Source organism: Canis aureus, chromosome 23 (genome assembly GCF_053574225.1).
Source record: "Canis aureus isolate CA01 chromosome 23, VMU_Caureus_v.1.0, whole genome shotgun sequence".
In the NCBI taxonomy this organism is placed as follows: Eukaryota; Metazoa; Chordata; class Mammalia; order Carnivora; family Canidae; genus Canis; species Canis aureus.
The window spans coordinates 28,020,595-28,046,102 of NC_135633.1; the positions used below are offsets into that span (position 1 = coordinate 28,020,595).

Here is a 25,508-nt window from a genome sequence, read left to right on the forward strand (position 1 = left end):
GTGTATTAGTAGTTTCAGAGGTTGAGCTCAGTGATTCATCAGTCTTATTCCCTCTAGGTTTTCAATTTTATTAGTTGTTCCAAATGTGTAGGAATTTCTGCAAATGGTGTGCATTCTAGGTCAGGGATTTTCCCCATTTCTTAGGCTCACATCACCCTTTATCCCTTTTTTTAGTCTTCCCCTGCTATCCTTCTACCATCATGAAGGAATTATAAAGAAAAAAATATGTATATATGTATGTATATGTAATCTTTCTAACCTCTTTCAGGTCACAGCTATGACCCCAGCCTCCAACCCCATCATTGGTGTCCTCTTGTCCACGCAGAACAACCGCTGCCTCTCAGCCCCTGACTTAACCGTGGAAAAGCGTCTACCCTTCAGCTCCCTCTCATCCTTGGCTTCCCTGCATAAGCCAGAACGCTCCATCAGTCCTGAGAGCAATGACAGCATCTCTGAAGAACTAAACCATTTCAAGCCCATTGTCTGCTCACCATGTACTCCTCCCAAGAGACTCCCTGATGGCCGAGTGCTAAGTCCCCTCATCATCAAATCAACACCCCGCAACCTAAACAGAAGCCTGCAGAAGCAGACTTCTTATGAGGCTAGTCCAAGGATCCTCAAAAAGTGGGAACAGATCTTTCAGGAGCGGCAGATCAAAAAGACCCTTTCGAAAGCCACCCTCACCTCTCTGGCTCCAGAAGCAGGGGAAGACTTAGTAGTCTCTGAAGTTATCCATTCTAGCAAGGAGAAGCCACCCCTGGCCCTACATGCAAGACTGGCCAGTGGTCAAGCACTCTCTGAGTGTGCGGGACCCACCCCCATTGACCTTGATTATTTCCCCTCTGTTAGCCAAACGAAAGCGGAGCAGGGCAGTGATAGTAAAAGGAGCCCCGAGGTCCCATTGGAAACCTGCTGTTCTTCAGGACTCACAGTGGGAGCCAGCGGGACTTCTTTGGAGAGAGAGCAATACCAAGGGCCGGGGCCAACCCCAGATGCCAAGTCAGACAAAACCTGTTCAAGCATGACCACGAACATCTCGGCAGTTAATTCAGCGCTGCCCAAAAATAGTGTTCTGGGTGGGGTCCTCAAAACAAAGAGGCAGCTGAAGGCCACCAATCATTTTGATCCGCCGAACGGCGTACTGGCAGACGGCCTGGGTGAGGAGCCACTTCCTTCCCTGCGCCGGGGCCGGAAAAGACACTGTAAGACCAAGCACTTGGAACAGAATGGCTCCCTTAAGAAACTGCGACAGAGCAGTGGCGAGGTGGGTCTGGCCCCACCTGACCCGGTGCTGCAGGAGACGGAGCAGAAGCGGCAGCAGGAGGAAGAGGACCGGCAGCTGGCTCTGCAGCTGCAGCGCATGTTTGACAACGAGAGGCGGACTGTGAGTCGGCGGAAAGGAAGCGTGGATCAGTATCTCTTACGGTCCAGCAATGTGGCCGGGGCCAAGTAGCACCTACTGAACAGTATTACCTATTTTTAAGAGGTCTGTGGGCCTGATCGTTTATCTCTGAAGAGCTGAGTGTTCTCACTTTGGGTTTCTTCTAATGGCAAAACACTGTCTGCTACGGTTCTGAGAGGTTCCGGGGCCTTTGTAGGCTATATCCAAGGGAACTGTGTCTGCCTCGCTGTGACCGAGGCTGGAAGCACTCCTCACCCCCTGAGTGACCCACCCCTGAGGGCTTCTGGGCCAAATCTGGCGGCACCCACTTGGAATGAGATTCAGGAGCACGATGGCTGGACTTAGAAATGGTAGATGAGAGAGAGAGGATGCCTTCTTAAACTGACAGACCTTCTGACTTCTTTCAACAGGGTGTTATTTTAAATCAGCCTTGCAGATAAAAAGTAGTTCCATCTTCCTCATAGAAGTGGAACGGGGCAGTTCTTTGGCAGATCCAAAAGAGATTATGTCCCCTTTCTCCTTACCCGTGCCACAAGTAAATATACCTGATGAAAGCAATGGAATTCTCTTCTACAAAAGTTAACTTACTTTCCCTCTTTCAAAAGTAACGTTGAATTAACGCTGTCTGGTTGACCACTTTCACCATTGTGGTTCAGTTTGGTCTTCCCAGGAGCGCTAACGTGTAAGCCCCTTTGTAGATGATGGAACTGCAGGGCGAACGTTCAGGTTCTGGCACTGAGTGGCATCGCCCAGACTGACCGTTGGGTCTCCTGACAACAAATCCCATAGATTATCCACACTAACCGGTTGCTGTAATGGACTGCAACCCATGGGCATGCCTAGGGGAGCCTCGGGAAAGCTGGCTGAGCATTTGAATACTGATTGTGCAAAATCCATAGGCAGGTATTTGAGATCAGTGGGAACTATCAACAAATACTGTGCAGTATCTGCTCTGCTCCTCACCCCCCCAGTTTACAGCCTTCTGTCTTTTGGGGCTGGGGAGGGCAGACCATCCACTCTATGAGACAGACTACAGTTGAACATTACTGCTCTCTACATGTCCAAGGGTTATCTGCAATGTTGATCTAAAATCCCAAAAATTTGCCCAGAAGTCAGGAAAGAGCAATGCTGAAACTCCATACTATGGAAACAAGGTATCTAGCTGGATGCAGCTGGTAAATTCAGTCCCATGGACCTTTGGGATTTATTTTTCTTAGCAGCTGACACCATGTGTCTTTTGCATCCCTGGTGGTGCTTGGTGCTTCTGCCCATCTGGGCTCATTGAGAATAGGGGTTAAGAGATGATTTTAGGGAGTCTCACATGGGCTGGCATTCCCTGTGCATGTATGAGCTGTTACTATAAAGTCATGTGACGGGCATTTTAACAAAGGTTTTAGAGCTTATGTATCCCAGTGTAAGATGTCCCTCTTGAGGGGCCCCAGCAGGATACTGTATAGATTTTCCAATGATGTTGCCATTGGCAAGAACATTTCTGGAACTTTCCTCAATGTCTAGAGATGGTAGAAATATAGACTCCTAAAATGTTAGAATTGGAAGGGACCTTAAGGACCATTTTTTCCAACCTCCTCTTCTTACTAAGGCAAAAGCCAAGATCCAGAATGGTGACTCACTGATCACTAGGGATCTACTGTATCACCTTCTTTTGGTTCCTCTCAGATTTTCCCCCTCTTCTCTGGGCAAATCTTTAATCTTTTGTGGTTATAGGAGGGAGAATTATAAGTCTAAAACTAGTCAGAAGCTATTTGAAGCCTCTAGGAGTAAAAGTGGGCCAAGAGGGTTCGGAATTACAAATGAGGTGTAGCTGTAAAGCAGTTGGAGCCATTTCCTCCTGCTGCTCATGAACAGTTCCCAGAGAGAACTTCCAGAGATGTCATAAGCATCTTGGTCATCATTGAGATACGTGAACCTCCTCAGTGACTACTTTGGTGGGAGTGTCACTCACTTGAATGTATGTGTTCTGCGTGTCTGTGTGTCTGTGTGCGTGCACACACGCAGATGTATGTTTTAAAAACACGCATCAATCTCATTCCTCAATATTCACACCACTTCAGTTCCAGGCCCTGCCAGCAACACAGGCCTCCACAGACTGCTGGAAGGTTGGTACCCAAGACGGCAGAGCCGGCACTGGTCTGCGTGGAAGGGGAGGGTGACTTACTCAATGCCCTTAGAGAAAGCCTCAGTTACTGCCTTTTGCTAGAGCTCCTCGTTGGTCTTAGTGAACAAGCCCCGGGAGGCTAGTCTGCTCGGGACTAGCAAAGACACTTCTTTTTCCACTTGCCACCTTTTTTCTATGTCTCCAATCATTTGAAAAACATGGTTTCAGTTGGAACTGATTTTTGGTTTTGGAAAAAAGATATTTTTAATAGAAAAAAATATATTTTAAATATTTCCCCAAAGTCATACTTTCATTTTAAGAAATTGTGTTGCAGTAGCAACAAATTTTAGTTTCAGGTGCAGAGTGAAAAGCTCCCTCCTGTTAAGAGGATATTCCAAACGCTGGATCCAGCTTCCTGACTTGCCCCCTTGCACCTACTGTTGTGTCTAGAGTGGCACTGACTCAGCTGAGCAAGAGTAGTCCTTGCTGTGAAGACAAAGCAGTTTAGGTCAAGGAGTGACAGGGCCTAACCTCTAATCTGCTCGGCTTTGGAGGAGGGAAAAAAACCACTAAGGTATTATCTGTACTTTAAGATGCTTCCCTTACTTAACTAAAACCTGAACACTTTCTCCTCCTGAAAAATGTCTGTGTCCTGTTGCTTGCTTGTTTGTGAAGTTTCTCACAAATGGAGTGGTTGACATGAATTATTTGAAGAAAGAGAAAGAGGAAAACAGAGTGATGGGGAGAGTTTGTGAGTGAGAACAAGAGAGACATTATTTCACAAACATTTCTCACGAATCATTGGAATCTGATTCACCATACAAATTCCCCATGTCCTATCAGCTCTGCTCCCTGTGTATATGCATTCTGTGCTTTCTCATTAAAGGGGGAGTTAGGAGAGGTTGGAGGATGAAGGTCATTCTGATGAGAAATCCAAGAAATGCGGTGCCCTGAGAGTGGGGAAGACCTTTGGGAACATATTTGTGACCTGTTGATTGTATCTGCTGGAAGAAGTCATCTGGGCTTGTTGGGTTGGTGTCAAATCAGGGGATTAAGCACCCAGCCCTTGGACCCTTTCATATAATTGCCTCTTTTTAAAAGATTAGTTTATTTTGGCTGAAGCTTCCCAGGAAAACTTTGTAAGTGGCTTCTATTATTTTTTTAATTTTTCAAATTTATTTAGATTTTGCCTGGAGGAAGAATTGATGATGAATGCCTTCTGGTTTTCTTGGGGTTTTTTCTTTTTTGTTTTTGCTCATTTTCCCTAAAAGAACAATGTCCTTAAGAGATTAAAGCTGCTTAATTAATTGTTGTCTGGTTACAAACTGACAAGCTAAGATGAGAAGCTGCCACTGTGCTTGACTGGTGGAGCTGATGACTGAAGGCTGTGCTGTTCGCCCTTTCTGTTCCATTTGACACACGTTCCTGAGCTTTGAACTTGTGCCAACCCTGTACTGGGTCATGGAGATACAGGATGGAAAGGACAGTCCCTGCTCTCGTGGAGCTCAGTACTCTAATGGAATGTGTTTGAATGTCTATGTGGCTGGAGTTTGTTCGCGGTCATGTGGAAGACCGCTTCTTCATCTAAGAGGATCCATTTAAGATACTCTCCAGCATCCAGCAGGCTGCCTCGAACATTTTAGACAACCTCCCACCCCCACCCTGCCATCAGTATTTCTGAATTTGATTGGAACACTGCTTTCCATTTCCTAAGTAATTTTACCAGAGGAGAATGAATTTTCCCTTCCAGTGACACAGGACAATAATTTCTCTTCAGGAACTGCTTTTACTTAATGTAAAAGCCAGGAAATGAGGCAGGTGTGGATCATTGACATGGTCCGAGGAGGCCCACGTCCCAACTTTCTAACCTCCTCACCTCTTTCCCATCCAGACCTCTCACCACAACGGGCAGCAACTTTGGATTCCTTTTTCCTGCTTGGCTTTTCATTGAGATGGAAAGCCAGCAGGAGAGGAAGGAAAGAAAAATTGAAGGCTGGATTATAATCATAAAATGCTATAGCTGGAAAGGGCATGGAAATCATTCAGATCAAACTCACCCACCTGCTGCCCCATTTTTCTAAGAAATAAGGAAATTGAGGTCCAATGCCCTATTTTATACTGTGGTTTTCTAGGATCTAAAGAAATAGTCTGTTTAAATTACACAATTTGCTAATGAGGACACCCAAATGATTTAGGCGGCTTTTTGTTTTAATAGCTTTTTCTCCCCAATTTGTTGTTAGAATTAAAATATACCTATATCCTCCGAACACACACCCAGATAGGGAAAACCCCGTTATGTGACATGAATATGGTATCTTGGGAAGTGATATATTTTGATTGGAATAGTCATCATTTTAACCACCAATGGTTAAAACCCAGCCAGCCCTTCATTTTTCTTTGAAAATCAAGAACTCCTTAGGGACTTAAATCTTTCTCAGCTAGCCTTTTCTCCATCATCCCACAGAATGGTCTTTTGACCTGATTTTTATAAATTCTTGTCAATCAAGTGACAAAGCAGGTATTTGGAGGGGGGGGGCGGGTAGGGGAGATTCTAGGAAAAGCTGCTGAATAGCTTTTCCTCCAAAGATACAGAAAATGCATCTTTACACATGATTGTTATCCACTGTAGCTTTCAGAAGACTGTTCTACAGAGAAAAGAGACATAAGCAGAGGTCACGACCAGTTTAGAGATTGGTTAAATTGAAGAAAAAGTGCCAAGACTGAGTGTGCACATTGTTCTATGTATTATCAGTATTTTTATTCTTCCTAAGAAAAATATTTACATACTTTGCTTTGTGAGTAAATGCTTCCTTAATGTCTTGTTAATATGTGTGGCAGGCTCCCTGTCTACCTGTACCTGGTGTCTACATCAGCTAGTTGGACAAAGCCACGCTGAGGCTGGGCTTACTCATCTTCTGTCCCTCTCATTTGCAGTGAAACAGGCAATGCACTCCTCAGAGGTCAGGCTGGTAACTTTTGGGTCCTGGGTCTGGAGGGTAGACAGAGTCTCCCTGATAGCCCTGCCCACCCTCCAGCTATGCCTCCAGTGGGAGCAGGGGCCCTCCGTCAGTGGGTCCAGCCCTTGGCCTGCAGCAGAACACAATTCCGAAGGAGACAATGGAGAACTAGGCCAGGGAAAAAATTATCTTAAATGCCACCTATTTGATTTGATTTTTGTTGTTTCCCGATATGCTGTTTACTCTCAATGTGTACAAATACAGTTGTCCTTAAGGTCTTTGCTCTTCCCACCTAGAAACAGAAAATGGGGTGTATATTGGTTTTCAGCCTGCTGTCCACATTAGAATGGAGAAGGGGCCTGGCCCTGGTGGACTGCCACTGCTGGCTGCCGCCTCCAGCTCATCAGAAAGAGCATCTTGACAAAGACAGACTCAGAACAGGGCATGCCCTCTTCTGTCAACAAAGAAATGGCACACAATCAAATGGGATGATGTGTTGTTTATTTAAACCGTACCAAAGTACATTCTTCAGTGTCTGTTTGCCTGCCTGAGGAGAGGCCCAAGTTGAGAATACAGTAAGGCAAACTCATGAAAGTGAGTATTGTTTCTAGTCAAAATCTTAACTTCTAGAGCACAATCACAGGTAAACTGGGGCTAAGCTTAGACTAGGTGTGTCTGATTTTTGGTGCTGTCTTTGGGAGTTGCGCCACATTGAAATGTCTTGCTTTTACATTCAAAATGGTGGGAGAAATTAAGAGGCAAAATGGGATTCCCTGGTGTGTTGTGTCTGGGGTCTGCTATTCCCAATTTATAACCCAATTCTATTCAACTGTTCTTACTCCTAATGAGGGCACGAGAGAGAGAGAGAGAGTAAAGAACAAACGTACAGGATGACATTGTCTGAGGCCACACTCAGAACGTCTGATTTTAAAAATACTGGCTTTGAAAGCACCGCTCAGGAATTCATCAAAATCCCCTTGGTGTCATCCATTTCTCATCACAGAACAAATGTTTCCCAATTTGAAGGACTGATGTAAGACATGCCATACGTGCTAAACCACTACTTACGGGGCCTTGAAATCTGGCTCAAGACTTTTCCAATAGAGGGTCTTTAAAATGACTCGCCAGAAATAAGGCAGCTGCTTGGAGGTCTAAGAACGAATGTGATGGTCCCTTGGCCCCTAAAGTATTGGACTCATGGACTCCCTGATAGCCCAGTGTGGTGAAGGGGGAGCCCTCCTTTATAGATGGGAAACTCTGGCCCGAACACAGCCTGGAAGTTGGGTCCTCTAACTCCAAAGCCACTGATTGCTTGCTTTTCCTGTTGCCCTGGCTCAGTCACCTCAAGATGGTGCCATCCTCCCACTCTGGGCTTGGCGAACTCTAAGATTCCAGTTGCTTTTTGGGTTGGATCTCCCTGGCCAGGGAGAGAGACCAGAATCTTCCCGTCTACACCCACCGTCAGCGGTGGCAGTGGCGGCGGGGGGGGGGGGGGGGGCAGTATTCTACAGCAGCCAGGATTGTGAGACACAGTTTGTACCTAGATCAGTTCTCAGTGCCCTCTCCTTGGCCATATCCAGCTCCCAGGCAGTTACTGGCATCTTGGAGAAGTGCCTAGGAAAGCAGGATGGCCCTACCTGGTTCTGAGCATTAATGGAGAAATTACTTCTGGTCTGCTCTTGTTAGAAGGTTGGAGAAGGCTCAGAAGAGTGTGGCAGCCAGCTTCCCATCTACTTACCGAGAAGGAAGGGGGCACTGGGTGAAAGCAGCCCAGGGGGTCAGAGCATCTAGTGGCAGATGTGCTGGGGAGAGTAACTGTGCTGGCAGCAGGGAAGGTAGATGCCACCCAAAAGGTTTCCCTGATTCGTTATGAATTCATGTTCATTTGACAATTCTAGCCAGAGGTTTTACTCCTTGAGATGAGGACCAGTTAGTATTTCTTCAAAAAAGGATAAAATTCAGGAAACCAAGTGACTGAAATTTGCTCGCTCAAGAGCCCTCAAAAGTATGTTTTTAACACCTGAAGGAGCCAGAGATTGAAAACCCCACTGGTGCTGTGGGTAAGGTTAAATGGCCTGCCCTTTATCATATAGCAAAATGAGGGTTAAACATCAAATCCTGGCAACTCCAGAGGTAGAAAAGAATGGACACCATTGATAAACGATTGTATGGCTTCCAGAGATGCAGCAGGCCACCAGCACGGGAGGATGGGTGAGTAGACCGTGGGATACCCTCACATACTTACAACAGGCACTAGGAGGGGCAACTAAATTCAGATGGTATCCCGTGTAGAATAACGGAGAAAGTTTAAGAGTATTTGGTCTGGATAGATGGAGCCTCTTCAGGATGTTCTCACGTTGGAACAAACAGCAGCTCCAAGAGCACCGAGGCACTTAGGCAGATAGCTTTGCCAGTGGCTAGAACCGCCCAATAGCTTTACCAATAAGGGAAGGCACAGCCTTTGGAAGGGAATGAGTTCCCCATCACTAGGGGTGCAGGCAGGAGCTGAAGTATCTTTTAGGGGCACTGCAAGAGGCTTCGGGTCTTGAGGCTGGGCTAGGACGTTCCCAGGAGACTTTCAAGCCAGAGAGCCTATGGTTGGTAACCGTTTGTAGCTGAAAGGTGCAATCCAGTTCTCTGGGACTGGGACCGAGCACGGCTTACAGGGTCACCGTCGGGGTGGTTCTCCTTCCTAATGTTATGGCCAAGGGCGTTTGGGGCCCCAAGAGATCCAAGGTGGTGAGTCAGCAACATGCTGCATTGTGAGTGCCACTTTGGGCGACCCTGTAGCTCGTGTATCTGTCCAGGTGCCCGTGTCAACAAGCATGACAAAACTGACTTTGCAACTAGCTCTGCATATGTGATTATGTGTGTGACTTGTGTGAATGCAGATGTATGCGTCTGGCATGACCACAGCTGGTCCCACGTGTGAGACTGTGTGGCCAAGTAGGAGAGCGAGCAGGTATTTCTGTGCCCTAACAGTTTCACGCTCACAGCAGACATGCCACCGTGCTTGTCAGATCTGTGGCTGCAGGACAAGATTCTAGCTCAAGGATCACCTTAATAGCAACTTAAGTTGTAGGAGTTTGTGCCTTGCCGAGGATCCTTAATCCCTGTGCCACTGATTCCTGGTACCCCCCGGGAGAGTAGCCTTGGGAGCAAAGGTCGCCTGGGAGACTAGTGACACCCAGTGTCCACCCCCAAATGCAAATCTCTGGAGTTCAGTCCCCATGGCCTCCTCTAGATCCATCTCTGGAGCAGGTGCTGACTGTTGGACACTCACAAAAAGGGGCAACCCCACAGGCTGCCTTGACCAGAACCAGTTTACCTGTGAGCCCAGGCTGACCTGGCATAGCCCCAGGATCCATTTTAGAGCTACCGTGTTTGCAGTACGGGACCTCAGCTGGTGTCCTGGAATAGAGGACCTTAGGAAACTCCATGCAAGCCCTCCCCTCAGCCTGTCCCAACTCTGTGGCCATGGCCATCTGCTAAGGGAATTCCAGTCCTCTCTTCTCCCTCCTCTCCGTTTGCCCTCATTGTAGAAAAAGCTGTCCAACCAAAAACAAAAGCCCCTTTTCTGGAGGCATTAGTTTTGCCTCCTACCCCCGCAACATGTGCACTTTGTTGGCCATGGATGGTTTGTTCATCCTCTGAGCCTTAGAGTCTGCTGCTTTTCTGTTGCATCAACCCCCTTGTCTTCCACCCCAGTGCTCGTCACAGCTGGTGGACAGGTGTGACTCAGGCAGGTTTCCTGAAGGATGTGCACATCAGCCAGGATCTTTCTCTAGCCCAATCCACAAGGAAGGCTACCTTGCTCTATGCACCCGCTCTTTATTGCTGCCGGGCCAGGTGCTGGGTCCTGCCCAGGCTGGGGAGGGGAGGTCCTGACCAGTGCCCCCCTCTCTGCAGCCAGCAAGCAAGGCCAAGCCAAGGTCTGAGGCCTGTACCTGGCCACCCAACCCCAAGGTGCGGTCCGGGGCTCGGAGCCTGCAAAGGGCAGAGGGCACAGGCAGTGTGCATGGCCCTGTGCGCAGCCCTTAGCCTTTCGAGTCACTAGCCGTGGGCTCCTGGCAGAACTCATCCATGAACTGGAGGAAGCGGCTGAACCTAGGCTGGCCCTCACGCAGTGCCGGGCGGCCTGGGGGCGGCGCCGCGGCCCTGAACATGGTTCGCAGTGAGCAGTGCACCAGTTGCCGGTAGCGGGCCCGAAACTCCTTCAGCAGCCTCTTGGCCTCCAGGTATTGCTTCTGGTTCATCAGTCGCTGCTCAGTCCGCTGGCGCAGGACAGCTCCTGGAGGGGGCGAAGCCTGAGGGGTGCCACACTCGCTCTGGGTGCCCCCTAGCCCAAGACATTGGGGACTGAGTTGGGAGGCACCCCCTCCACGCCAGAAAGTGGGATGGAGTGAAAGGAGGATGCTACAGGGCTGGAGGCCATCCTCCCCAGCTTTGTGGCATTAGGAAGCCAGTGGGTCCCCTCCTGGCTTAGGCCTTAATTCTGGTCCATACTGTGTTGTGTGACTCTAGGCAACTCCCTGCCTCACTCCATGCCTCAGCCTGTCTGCACAAGAGGAAGAGCCGGGGCAGATGCCAAGGGCCCTTCCCGCCCTGACATGCCTGTGCCCTCTGCCTCCCAGTTAGCAGATGAGTAAACTACTCTGTGTCCGGTAGGTTCTGGACAGAGGCTGGGGGCAGGCAATGCTGTACCTAGAGGAGCCTCAGTAATGTTCCGGGGATCCCGCATGCGAATGAGGATGTCATCCAGCAGCTGGGCTCGAGTCTTCCGAGGTGGGGGAACAGGGATCCTCTGGGCCTGAGGCAAGGTAAGAGGAGCCTGTCACTCCAGTCCAGTGCTCAGCCTCTCCTGGCCTCACCACCTCATCCAGACTCAGCAACAAGCAGGAGAACCCATGGGGGCACTGGGAAAGCACAGCCCTCAGAAGGTCCTGAGGTGACAGCCACATCTCTACCTGGGGGATCCTGAGGACCCACCTGAACACTCAACAAGGTGGGGCTGGCCCATTTACCCGTTTCTCCTTGGGAACATAGTGTTTCTGAAGCTTATCCAGCCTGGGCTTGGAAGAGCGGCACAGCAGGGGGTACTTGAGCATGTGCTGCAGCGCGTGTGTGTTCTTCTGGATTCCTATGGCAAAAAGGCAAGGCTTGGGGCAAGGTACCTGTCCTCCATCTACTGGATGCCTCCCTCAATTTTTCCCTTCCCTGGTCTCACAGTAGCCCTGGGTGAAAGGATTTGAGAGGCCCCAGAGGAACACGCTACGCTGCTCCATCTTTCCCTGATCTGCTGCAGGGCCCGAACCTCCATCGTTCATCCAGTGAATACTTGTCCCCTATGTGCACAGATCCTAATGGACCAGTAGCACTGGAAAGGGGAGAGGGACTGACCCCAATGTAACCCCATTTAACAGCCATTTAACAACCCATTTAACAGTGGGTTACACTGTAGGGACTGACATCTGAGAGCGCAGCTGAGTGCCAGGCCCTTTGAAGCACAAATAGCATTAACACATCAGTCTAAAACAAGGGGCTCAAAGAGCGCTCTCTTGCCTCAAACCACATAGAGAGGATTTGGGATGTTCCATCTGGGGCTCAGTTGGGCTGGGAAGGAGCTTAAAAATCTGGCCAGTCTAGGTGTCTGCTCATCAAACCCTTTCTGGAGACACTTTTCCAACCAGAGCAGCTGGGCCTAGACTTGCAGGAATCTCAAAACAGCTGTGGCTCCTCCAAATCCAATGAAGGCCCAGGCCAGGAGTCCTGATATGTGAGGCTCCCAACCAGGACAGCTTCAGGAGCCCTTTGACAAGACATTCATGCAGAGGGCAGCATTCCAGACTGGAAATGAGGCATGCCACCAGCTTTAGCTTTGCCCTGACTTGCTCTGGGCTGTGGACTGAGGGCCCCCGCCTTGGAGCCATTCTCCTCACATACCCTTTGGCTCAATAAATGCTGGATCAGGCTTGGCTGTCAGCAGCTCCTCGTAGCCATGGTACTTGCTGGGGAGGGAGGCAGTTGGGAGCTTCCTCCAAGCCCTCTTTACCTCTCTGGGAGCTGTATGGGGTGGTCTTTGCCCTTCCTTCTTCATGGCTGAATCATCCCTCGGGAGGATGGAGGGAGGCAGCTCATTCACCTGTGCCCAAAAGAAAAGCATCTAAGCATCAGCCCTGTGTGTACCTATGCCGGGCCCGGTTAAGGGAAAGAACCAAGACTGAGGTAAGAGGAGGCAGACATGAAAGCAGACAATGATCATGCACTTTGGTAAGCGCCATAGAAGGGAGCACAAAGGTTCTGGGTGAGCCCACCGGAAGCCTGAACCCTGCCTGTGGGACCAGGAAGCTTCCTGGAGGAAGTGAGGCCTTAACCTGCCTGAAGTCTTGAAGAAGCAGGATAGCCATCTCCATGTGGGGAAGGGGAGAGGGATGGGCTATGAGTGATGGGGAGAGAGAACTGCCACAGGCCAGGAATAGCAGGGGCCGAAACACACATAAGAACCAGCAAGGTGGATTTGGGAGAACTCCGAGTTGGTATCGTTGAGGTATATGGTGAAAAGATGGGCGACTGGAGCAATAGGCAGGCCTCAGATCAGTAAGGACTTTTAAAAGCCAACCTGAGGGTGTTTGCTTTGTTTTTGTTTGTATTTTCTTTATCCTCACTGTGATGGCAAGCCACAGAGGAGTTTTAAGGGGTGAGTGAACACTGTCTGAACTCACACTTTTAGCCTACCCTCATGGTTTTTTTTTTTTTTTAATTTTTATTTATTTATGATAGTCACACAGAGAGAGAGAGAGAGAGAGGCAGAGAGAGAGGCAGAGGGAGAAGCAGGCTCCATGCCCCGGGAGCCCGACGTGGGATTCGATCCCGGGTCTCCAGGATCGCGCCCTGGGCTGAAGGCAGGCGCTAACCGCTGTGCCACCCAGGGATCCCTACCCTCATGGTTTTTAAAGAAACATATCTATGAGACCTGAATTTCATGTAGGGATATTGTTTATACCCTTCATTAAAGCTTGTGGTTAAGAAGAAATAAAAAATCTGAACAGACCTGGAACAAGTAGAGACTAAATTGGTAATTTCAACAATTGTCACAAAGAAAAGCCAAGAACCAGATGGCTTTACTAATGAATTCTTCTAAACACTTAAAGAAGAATTAACACTAATCCTTCACCAATTCTCCCAAAAATTAGGAGAGCTCATTCTCTTCCTTAATCTTACAGCTCATTCTCTGAATTATTACCCTGAAACCAAAAGTAAGGAAAGACATCACAGAAGGACAATACAGACCAATATCCCTATGAACATAAACACAAAAATCCTAAAAAAAATACTAGCAAACCAAACTGACAACATATAAAAAGGATTATATACCATGATCAAGTGGGACTTATCCCAGGTATAGACAAGTTTGGTTAAACATCTGGAAATCAATGAGTATGATACACCATTCTGATAGATAAAGGACAAAAAAAAATCACATGATCACTCAATGGACACAGAAACTATATTTGGCAAAATCTAACACCACTTCGTGATTTAAAAAAAATTCAACAAACTAGGAATAGAAAGAAACTTCCTCAACCTGACAAAGGACATTTATGAAAAACCCACAACTAACATCAGAATTAATGGTGAAAGACTGAAAGCTTCCCCATGAAGATGAGGAACAAGATGTATCTGCTCTTGCTGCTTCTATTCCAGATTGTGCTGGAGTCACAGCCCCGGCAAGTTGGCAAGGGTAAAAAAGCTTTTTCCATCATGGTGACTCACAGTTGATTGTATTCCTTTGGCTCCCAGGAAGCTCACACTTGCATTTTGGCAATACACCTCTGTTACGAGAGCAGCAGTGCATGATGAGTGGGTTACAGTGATGGAGACCTTATTTACTCTCCTGTCCACATTTTCCTTTCATCCAACTTTCTCAAACTCATTTTTATTTATATCTTTTCAAGCTTGTTTTTAAATATTTACTTAGACTCTGCTTTGTTCTAAAAGTTTCTGATACAGTTCATAAAGATAGTTTTACACCATATAAATGTGTGTCACCAGAAGTCATCTTTAAAAAAGGGATGGTGGCGCAGCGGTTTGGCGCCGCCTGCAGCCCAGGGTATGATCCTGGAGACCTGGGATCGAGTCCCACATCGGGCTCCCTGTGTGGAGCCTGCTTCTCCCTCTGCCTGTGTCTCTGCCTCTCTCTGTGTGTCTATGAATAAATAAAGTCTTTTAAAAAAATAAATAAAAAATAAAAAAGGGATGGAGTCCAACATAAATGTATGCATGGACATTTTGGAAAGCTCTGGAAGCCTGGAGAGGTGAGACTGGAGGTACAGAGATGAGGAAAGGCAACAGTACAATGACAAAATTCGAGGGACCCTGCCATCTCTTCTAGCCTCATAGTTCCCTTTTCCTACATGTCACCTTCTGCTGCCCAGACACTGAACCATTTGTGGTTTCTGCACATGCCACTTAAATTTCTGTCCTCTGTAGCCTGCTTCATGCTGTTTGCTCTGCCCAGGATGCCCTTCCCGCCCATGTTTTCACCTTGTCACTGCCTACTCAGCCTGCAAAGATCAGCTAATTGGAAGGAACATCTTTCAGGAGCCCTCCTGGTCTGGGCAGAGGACCCTTCTTTCCTCCAGGCTCCCAGCCCCTGGGTTTTCCTTGGTCTCGGCACTGACTGCATGCACAACTTCATCAGACTGAGGACTTCTCAAGGACAGGATCTTTGTCTTGCCCATCTGTATTCCCTGTATTCCGAGGCAGCAGCAGAATTCATGTGACCTTATACAGATAGGCAGAGGCAGCTGCAAACCTTCCAAGAAACCAATCAGAACCATGCCCGAGCCAGACCCCAGATGCTGTCTGTGCCACAGGACCATGACTTATCTCCCTGGATCTCCCCACCAGTAGTCTTGGATCAACAGATCTCTCAGAGGAGTTTGCAGGTCCTGTTAGGGGTGCTTTCTTCTGGTTTCTGGGCCTGTCTGGGCTTACTTCTGGCTGCCCACAGCAATCCAGCAATGCCAGGGTTGTGCAGAAGCCCCTAGGAGCTAGGAACAAGGCAGGGGAAGGGGAACCAGGCACCTGGGTCAAGAATATGGACTCCATGCTCTTGGTGTCCTCGTCTGATGGCTGTTCCGGGCTGAGGTGGCTGGGTCTGTCATTCTCTTGGGATGTGGTCTCTTCACTATGCACGGTGGAATCAGAGCAGATGGGAGGCAATGGCACGAAGGTCCGGTGGGACAGGGAAAGGCCCTCCAGGCCTTCGACAGGCATCTGCTCCAGAGGACTGCTTCTGGCAGCCAATGGCTCTTTAGTTGGCCCTGCATCAGACTCTAGCATCTCCTTTGAGGAAGACTTGACTATGGTCACAGGTGGATGATGGAGAATTAGAGGCTGCTTTGGCACCTTTGGGACTTGGGTTTTTACCTGTCAAAGGAGAAAGGCTAGATTGGTTTGCTTCCTGATCAGAATCTCTCCTTCTGGACCTCACTAGACTAAGGCTAGTTGGTACAGTGATCAGAGTACTGGATGAGGGCTCATAGGCAGAGGGAGGGAGCCAAATCACACTAACTGGGCATCTACAATGTGCCCTGTACATGTTGCTTTATTTATACCAGGGCTCAGAGAGGTAAAATGACTTGTCCAAGGTCACAGAATTATTTGGTGGCAGAGCCTGGACTATCTGATTTCCATCCTGGGCTCTGCCTCATTCTACATCCCTGATCATATTACTTACTCTGGCTCTCAATAGCTGTATTCTCCTGATTGAGGTTTAACATAGTACCCTCGACTTTCCTCCTAGGAAGGCTTGGAGGAGATGGTCCTGTGCCTTCTGGGAGGCAGCAGCACCAGGTCCCTTTCAGGATGCTGGTCCCTATATTTTTGAGGTTTCTTTCTTTCTTTCTCTTTCTTTCTCTTTCTTTCTTTTCTTTCTTTCTTTCTTTCTTTCTTTCTTTCTTTCTTTCTTTCTTTCTTTCTTTCTTTCTTTCAGATTTTATTTATTTGACAGAGAGAAAGAAGACACAAGCAGGAGCAGCAGCAGGCAGTGGGAAAGGGAGAAGCAGGTTCCCCACTAAGCAGGGAGCCAGATGTGGGGCTCAATCCCAGGACCCTGGGATCACGACCTGGGCTGAAGGCAGGTGCTTAACCAATTGAGCCACCCAGGTACCTTATGGAGTTTTATAAGGCAAATCTCTCTCAGAGTTCAGAGCCAAGGAAATAATTTCTTTCCTGTTGTAATTCTCAGCTTCCTTAATTAATTAGCAAAAGACCACTGTCCTGGGAGAGAGGATTATGGACTTAGCATCTGGCTCACTCTGACTGCACCCCTCTCAGGCTGGCTAATGGAAAGAAGACAGTCCAATTCTTAGAGGCAACAAGCAAGGGAAAGATGACAGAAACCTTTTGAAATTCTATCTATTTCTGGCTTTTAATCCTGCTCTGGTCTTCTAAGGGCTACAGACTAGTTTGGCTGGACAGAGACAGGCTGCATAACAGGTAGAAAGGGAATAGCTATTTAACTTTTGAGATCAGCAATGCCCAGTCTAGCTTTTAGTTATAGGAAGGCTGAAGTTCAGGAAGGAGGAGTATTTCACAGAAATTTCTGCAATCCTTCAGATGAAGGAGAGATGTGACTTACTCTACAGCATCCCAGAGGCAAGTCTAAGACCACTGGCTGGGGTTGGTTTGGGGCAGCAGATTGCTCTCAACATAAGGAAATGCTTCCTGAGACAGGCAGATGTGTATTCTAGGCCAGGTGCAGCCAGCCATTCATGACTCCTACACATGGTTAGAACTCACGCAGGTATGGGCTTGAGGGTTTACAACATATTTTTCTATCTAATGCTTCTCTAGATGAAGGAAGCTTGGAGTTGAGAAGCTGAAGCTCAGAGAGTGAAGCTCTTGCTCAAGTTCAGGCAGCCATGGAAAGGGATGACACCAGGCTCATCCCTGGGTCTTCAGACTGGTTTCTCCCCTACATCACAGCTCCTTCTTGGGGCCTCAGTTTCTCTGTAAAAGTTGGGGGTAGGATTCCATGACTGTTTTGTCCCTTCTGGGTTTATCTGTATGTAACAGATGTTGAAAGAAGACAATGCCAGTACTACAGACCCAACAGAAGGAATCCATGATGAGTGTGAGAGGGCACTCTCCCCAGGTCAGTTCACATCCATTAAGATGGGCTCCACTTCCTCCGGGCTTGGCAGTCCTGCCTGAGGACTTACCTTCCGAGAGTCCTTCCGAGGCATCAAAATATGATGCTTAGCTTTTACTATCTTCCTTCGAATCAAGTGGATCCCCAGCCGCTCCTGGAGGAAGCTTTTCAGCAGTGGAGGGATCCCTGGAGCCATGATGGGGAAGTACGGTTACTATCAACGGATATTTACTAGGGGCTTACTATGTGTCCAACACTGTTCAATCTGCCAGACATGTATTAACTTGTATCATTCCCACACCAACCCCAAGAGATAGGTACCTATATCATTTCCATTCAATAGGTGAGGAAACTGAAGCACAGAGAAGTTAAGAAATTTGCCCAAGGCAATAAGGATGGTGCAAAGCAAGGGTGAGAACCCTGTTGATGTCACACTAGGACCTAGGATTCTAATGTGCCTCCAAAGTGTCATGCTGATGTAGCATCCACTGCACCCATGATGCTCTGGGAGGGGAGGGCCTTGCACCCCTCACAGCTGGGGAGTAGAAAGTGAGGCCACAACAGACCTGTTCAACAAAGCTGGGAGTCACTTAAAGATCTCATGCAGGATCTAGCTAATTCTGTATTCCATTCCCAGCTCTGCCTCTTTCTTGCTGTGGGACCATATGTAGATCATGAACCTCCCTGGTCCTCAGTATCCTTCACTGAGCATGGGGACAATGATGCCTGCCTCACAGGGTTGCTGTCAGATAAGCTGGTACAGAGCAGGTGCTCAGCAGTGTGTTGTTCTCTCCATCCCCAAATGCACCATGAACTTTGTCCACCCATGACACAGAGCAGAGCCCAGGGCTCAGCATCGATGAGGTGGGGTTGAGGGTGCCCAGACTGCCCCTGGCCACCAGGATGGGGGTGCAGGTTTGTAGGCACCATACCTCGTGTATGGGCCACCAGAGGGTTGTTATGAAAGATGAGCTCGCAGAGAGACGGGAAAAGAGCTACTGGCAGGATGGCATCTTCCTTTGCGATCTGTAAGGAACACAGGGAAGAGCTTCAGGTCAACACTGCCCCACCTCTGTCCCAGTGCCACCAGGCCCCACACTGCAGGGCTGCGTGCTTACTGGGGCTTCAGTGCAGTCGGGTAAGTGATGCTGCTATGCTCAGACTCAGTGCTGGCCAGTGTCTATCCTGCAGTTTTACCCACTCACACCCACAGAATCAGGATCCTGTCTGAAATTCCACATTACTTTTCATATTTGAAAGTTAAGAATTGTTTTTTCTTCTCCACACCAGAAAGTTGCCTTGAAAGATGTTGGTGACAAAAAAGGAACAAAAACATGTAGATAGTGTCCCACAGGGAGTCTAGAAGTTTGGCAGGGCATAGACTTTGACCTGAGGATACAACGTGTCTGATACTGTGCCTTCCTCAACATAACCTCTACACACCCCACCAGCCCGTCAACAGCATTCCTGATGGTCTCTTTCGTTAAAGCCTGTCATGGACACTGAGCTGGGGAGGGACGGGGGGCAGGCAGGTGTGGGGGGGGACACATTCATCTAAGGCATAAGCAGAACCAATGATAAGGAAGACCTCACATTGTCTAGACCCAGGGACTGCTCTACTACCATGAGGCCAGCCTCTGAAGGGTGAAAAATACCCAATCTTTGTTGAGCAGAGTGGTTGGAACACCCTTGGGAGGGTGCCTGTTAGCAGCAGAACAGTATCAGAAGGGCCGAGGGTGGGGCAGGGGCCTTTCAGATGCCTGAAAGTTACTGGATTGGACTCAGGACCCGTGGAAGGCAATAAGGCCTGAGGACTGCGAGAGGGTGGGCTCTTTGGTTTAGCTTCTTCTGGAGCCCCAGTGGGTAGCACTCTATGCCCACTGGGCAATTAACCATTCATTCTCTTTCCTTTGTGTTCATCCAATCAGTAAATATTAATAAATGCCTACATATGCCAAGAACTGGGTTGGAAATGAGCTAAACAGCTAGAACTGTCCTCTAGGAGCACTGCCTAGTGGGAAACACACATTGAAATAGTAATGTGAAGGATGTAGCTCTACAGCTGTGATTGGTGCCACAAGAGAGGGTGTGTAAAATCCTAGGGTGATTTGGTCCAGGCAGGGAGATAGGGAAGGCTTCCCTGAGATTTGAAGGATGAAGAGGAGGTAGGGACACCAAAATCGTTTCCTCTAATTTCTAGGCACACAGAGGCACACAGGTAGCCTATCTTCATGCCTCCCAGGCAGCTAGATACAATCATGTGATTCATGTTATAGGCAACCATGGTGAAAGGGATCATTTCTTGTCAGAGCCCATTTGAAATCTCCTATGTGATCCTCTACATTTCTCACCCCTCTCCCCTGCTCAGCCATCTATCTACCAGATGCAGAGGAGTCAATAAAATCCCCTTAAAGTCCTATGGGATGACAGAGCCACAGCCAGGAGCGACCTGGGTCTCTGGAAGATCATGTTTGAGGCCATCAGCCTACCTGGAATACTGACAATGGATTTTGTGAAAGCAAGAAATAGACTTCTACTGTGTGAGGTCACTGGGTATTTAAAGTGTGTGGCAGCAGTTCATGGTGCAGTGAGTGCTCCTTCTAACGTGTTCCATGCAAAGAACAATGTGTGAAAGGCCTCACAGGAAGGAGGAGGAAAGCCTGTTGGAGGGACGTAAAAAGGCCGCTTTGATTAACACCAGAGGGAAAATAAGGCTGGAGATGCAAATAGGGACCAGCCAAAAGCTAGAAAGATCTTGGTCCCTGGGAATCTATTACATGGATCTTCAGAAATATGAGGACCTAAATAGGACAAGACCTGGTCACAGATTAGATGCGTGGGATAAGGAGGGATGCAAAGGAGAAACATTAAAGACGACAGCCAGATTTTGGCTTGAGCAAACTGCACCCACGATGGAGCTATTCTCTAAGATACAGGGAAATGGAAGAACCTCAAATTCGAAGATCATTAATTCACTTGGGAGACATGTACTTCGGAGGTATCTTTGAGACCTCCCAGTAGAGATCCAGGGAGGCAGTAGATATACTGGCCTGGAGTATACAAGAGGGTTTGTTTTGGAATTATAAATTTGTGAGCCACCATTCATGGGCCAGTGGGCATGTGAAGCTATCCCTGGGGAGAGAGTCCAAAGTGAGAGGAGAGAAGGGACCAGGAGCAGGCCTCAAGCAACTCTAACTCTAACTCAAATCCTCTAGGTCAGGATTTGACACACCTTTTCTGTCAAGGACCAAAGAGTAAATGTTTTAGGCTTTACAGGCCATACCATCTGTGCTGCAACTACTCAACTGTGCTGTTGTAGCATAAAAACACCCAGAGACAATTCATAAATAAGTGTGATGGCTCTTTTCCAACAAAACTTTAGTTATGGACTCTGAAATTTGAATTTTGTATAATTTTAATGTGTCATGAAGTATTATCCTCCTTTTGATTTTTTCAACCATTTAAAAATCTAAGACTCAGTCTTAGCTTAAAGGCTATACAAAAACCAAGGTCAGCAGATAAAGCCTGTGGGACAAATTCATCCTCCCATCTGCTTAATAAAGTTTCATCGGAACACTGCCACGCTCATCCATTTACATATTGCCCTTTGTGCTACAAGGACAGAGTTGAGTAGTTGTGACAGAGTAATATATTTATCTGGCTCTTTATAGAAAGCGTTTGCTGAATTCTTATCTAGACTCTAGGGAAAGAGGGAAGGAGGATGAACCTACAAAGAAGTTTAATATATGTTGATAAATAATTATAAAATGATAGTTAAAGAGGGTGGGTGCAGTGTCTCTTATATGTAAATCAGATGGTCAAGAAGCACTCAAAACAGAATGGGGGGTTAAATTTAATTTTGTCAGGATACAAAATCTAATCATCTAAATCAGATGGGTAAAGGGCACCTGGATCGATCAGTGGTTGAGTATCTGTCTAACTTTGGCTCAGGTTGTGATCCCGGAGTCCTGGGATTGAGTCCCACAACAGGCTCCATGCAAGGAGCCTGGCTCTCCCTCTGCCTATATCTCTGCCTTTCTCTCTGTGTCTCTCATGAATAAATAAATATATAAAATTAAAAAAAACCCAAATCAGGTGACTAAAAAGTTGAAGACAGTTATAATTAAAACTGATAGTTAGGGGTGCCTGGGTGGCTCAGTGGTTGAGCATCTGCCTTTGACTCAGGTCATGATCCCAGGGTCCTGGGATCAAGTCCTGAGTCAGGCTTCCCATAGGGAGCCTGCTTCTCCCTCTGCCTATGTCTTTCCCTCTCTGTGTCTCTCATGAATAAATAAATAAAATCTTAAACAAAAAACAAACAAAAAAAAAACCTCAAGTAGGCATGCAGAAAAATAGAGTATTGCTTCTCTCCTAACAACAAGAAAACAGAGAATAACCTATAACATCATAACTTTTGTTGCATCTAACAGAGAGCTAGGGTCTCAGGGCAATTATGTGGACTGAAATCTAAGGAAAGAAAGGCACCTCCAACGAGAGATGGGTCACGGACACTGGCCCACATGTGGCAGAACATGGGAGGAAGAAATGGCAAGTGCCATATAAACAATTGGAAGAATGAGTTGCTAAAGGCTAAGTATGGGCTAGCACAGGAGAAAAGAACTCTCAAAAGCTACAGACAGAAGGAGAATTCATGGCTACTTATATGCAGAAGACTGGAATCAGGGAGCAAGACTGGAGAAAGCTGTCCCTGGGGTGTAGGCCTGGAGGAAGAGGGCCACTGCCACTGTCAGAAAGGCACCCCTCTCCCTAGGGAACAAAAGCCTGAAGCTTCTTTTCTTTTTAAAAAAGATTTTATTTATTTATTCATGAGAGACACACATAGAGAGGCAGAGACATAGACAGAGGGAGAAGCAGGCTCCCTGCAAGGAGCCTGATGCAGGGTTCGATCCCAGGACCCCAGGATCATGACTTGAGCCACCCAAGACTGAAGTTTCTGAGGGAGGTCAGCAATCCCTGTCAGGCCCCAGGTCCTGCATCTGGGAGAGGGAAAAAACTAAAACCTGCTGCTCCCTGGGTAGTGGCAGGAAACCAACCTGGGCCCACTGCCTGACAGGTCTCAGACTGCTTGCAGAGGGGTGGGACTGTTGAGAATGCCCATCCTTAAGACACAGGAACCCAGGGTCTACTTAAGAGTGGGGCGGGACCTTCCCTTTGGCCCTCTACCACCAGACAAACAAGCACAAGGTAACAAGTAAAAACAGTCTCCTGCTGGGCAAGAGGAACTCTAGTGGTTTAGTGGAGATAAATCTTCCTGAAGTACAGGAGCACAGGGAAGGCTGCAAGCTGAGGACAGAGCAGGAACACAGAGAAAAAACAGATATATATTCTGATATCCCAGCAAGAAACAACTATATGCTGTCCCAAAGAGACAGACTTGAAATACAAAACTGTAAAGAGGTTGAAAGTAAAAGGACAGAGACTATGTAAATAGCAAGCATAAGAAAGTTGTGTATCTATATTAAAATCAGGCAAGAAAAAAAAAATCAGGCAAGACATACATATATCAAGACAAGAAATTTTGTTCGAGGCACAGGGAGACAAATCATAATAATAAAAGGATCAACACATCAGGCAGATATAAAAATTCTAAGTGTTTATGTACCTGGTAGTGAAACTTCAAAATACATGCAGCAAAAACTGACAGAACTAAAGGAAGAAATAAATAGATTCACACAGAGAGTGGAGTTAATATGTTGCTCTAGATATTGGTAGAACAAAGAGACAAACAATAATACAGAAATGATCTGAGTTATAATACCAACCACCTTAACTTAATTGATATTTATAGAACACTATTTTTTTTTTTATAGAACACTATTCCCTCAAACTCCAGAATACACATTTTTAAGAAGTGTATACAGAACATTTACCAAGATAGAATATAGGATTGGACATAAAACAAGTTTTAATAGATATCAGAAAAATGAAATCTTTTTATTTTATTTTGTGTTTTATTTTTATTTTTTTAAAATCTTTTTTTTTTAAAGATTTATTTATTTATTCATGAGAGACACAGACTGAGAGAGAGGCAGAGACACAGGCAGAAGAAGCAGGCTCCCCACAGGGAGTCCAATGCGGATCGATCCCAGATCCCAGGATCACGACCTGAGCTGAAGGCAGGCGCCCAACCACTGAGCCACCCAGGCATCCCAGAAGAATGAAATCTTACAGGTTATCTTATCTAACACCAAAATAATTAAAGTAGAAATAATAAGACATCTAGAAGATCTCCATATATTTGGAAATGAAGCATTTCACTTACCTAAACAACTCATGGGAAAAAGAAGAAACCACAACAAGAATTTTAAAAGTTCAATAGAATGAAAGTAAAAACACAAATCATAATTTGTAGGATGTAGCGAAAACAGTACCTAGAGAAAAAGTTTATAGCTTTATATGCTTATGTTTAAAAGAAGAAAAAGGTCTAAATCAATGATCTAAAATTATACCAGTTAGGAAACTAGAAAGAGAGGAACAAATTAAACTCATGTGAGTAGGACAGAAATCAAGTTATGAGCAGAAATCAATGAAATGGGAAAACAGATAAGTAGAGAAACCCAATGAAATCAGCAGTTAGTTTTTTTTTTTTTTTAAGTCAATAGAAGAGACAACTTCTAACTATTTTGGATCAATAAAAGATACAAATGACCAATTTCAAGAATAAAAGAGGGACTCATAACATATCTATGGTCCACTTATTACTGACAAGGGTGAGAAGACCATTCAATGGGTAAAGAATAGTCTTTGATCAATGGTGTTGAGGAAACTGCATATCCACATACAAAGAATGAAGTTGGACACCTTTCTCACACCACATATAAAGATAAACTCAAATGGGATCAAAGTCTTGAATGTCAAAGCTAAAATTATAAAACTCTTAGGAAGAAAACACTTGGGAAGTATGGCTGTACCAACTGCTTGCCTTAGAAGGAATGTAATCAGAGTACCTGCTGATGCGGTTTATAGAAGTCAATCAGCACATGGATATTGGAAAATATGTTAACACAAAACATGAAGGAGAAAGATGTTAAATTTGTCCCATGGACTTTACATCTGCTGTTCCCATAGGCTAGAACATTTCTCATTTCACTCTTTCCTCACACTTCACCTCACTAAACCCTTCTCTTAAGAACCTTCCTTGATCCCAAATATTAGGTTAAACTGCCCTTGTCACACTTTATAGTACTGTAAATTTCTTCAAAACATTAAGCATGCTTATAGCAAGACCGTTTGTCCTGTATCAGTCTTCCCTATGGGTGATAAGCTCCAAAAAACAAGAGGCCCAATCTTTCTTTGCATAGCTATATACCTCGTACATAATATAGAGTCTGGCACGTGGTATTCAATAAATATCTGTGACTGAATGGATGGACTCCTGCCCTGGCCTGCACTCTCTCCACTTCCCTCACCCTGAGAATTCTAGAGCCCACATATCTGTAATACTGGGAATTGTAGGGTTGACCTCAGGCCAGAGCACATGCATCCCAACCTCCCAACTGTGCCCCTGAGGAAATTGGTAGAGAAGCAAGAGAAGAATCACCTTGTTGTAGGCCAGGCTAAGGTACCTCAGCTCTGGAAAGGGCGGGGCCAGCGTCTGGTTCCTGATCTTCAGTGACTTCACAGGAAGAATCTCGAATATGGGAGGAAATGCACGTACCTTGGTTGCCTAGAAGGAAAAAAGGCCTATGTCAAAGCGTCCTGCTGATAACAAGCTAAATGCTGCCAAGGGTCAGCAGACCCTTCTTACGGAGGGTGATGGAAAGAATGACCACTCTAGAGAGGCTTGGCTAAAAGAGACATCTAGGATCATAATGGGGGATGTTACCAAAGGCCCAGAGTTCTGGTTCCAAGTTC

At 46.7% G+C, this 25,508-nt stretch overlaps 2 protein-coding genes across 7 annotated transcripts in view; one reads left to right on the plus strand and one right to left on the minus strand.

Annotated features, from left to right (window-relative positions):
* Nucleotides 1-6,307, plus strand: part of RNF169 (ring finger protein 169) — an 80,807-nt gene extending 74,500 nt beyond the window's left edge. Inside the window, exon 6 of the mRNA XM_077867042.1 lies at nt 269-6,307. Within this exon, the coding sequence (XP_077723168.1) occupies nt 269-1,453 (1,185 nt within the window). The 3' untranslated portion in view covers nt 1,454-6,307. The remainder of the gene's footprint in view (nt 1-268) is intronic.
* A 652-nt stretch (nt 6,308-6,959) lies between these two features.
* XRRA1 (X-ray radiation resistance associated 1) overlaps nt 6,960-25,508 on the minus strand; it is a 63,887-nt gene continuing 45,338 nt past the window's right edge. For 3 of the 6 annotated variants that reach the window (XM_077867036.1, XM_077867037.1, XM_077867040.1), the window contains 8 exons: nt 25,195-25,320; nt 18,566-18,659; nt 17,704-17,819; nt 15,563-15,907; nt 12,419-12,617; nt 11,500-11,615; nt 11,180-11,285; nt 6,960-10,766 (listed from right to left, as the gene is read on the minus strand). In XM_077867036.1, coding sequence (XP_077723162.1) covers nt 10,513-10,766; nt 11,180-11,285; nt 11,500-11,615; nt 12,419-12,617; nt 15,563-15,907; nt 17,704-17,819; nt 18,566-18,659; nt 25,195-25,320 — 1,356 coding nt within the window. In that variant the 3' untranslated portion in view covers nt 6,960-10,512. Of the gene's footprint in view, nt 10,783-11,179; nt 11,286-11,499; nt 11,616-12,418; nt 12,618-15,562; nt 15,908-17,703; nt 17,820-18,565; nt 18,660-25,194; nt 25,321-25,401; nt 25,507-25,508 lie in introns of those variants that run through there. The other 3 variants (XM_077867041.1, XM_077867039.1, XM_077867038.1) reach the window with 3 other exon arrangements.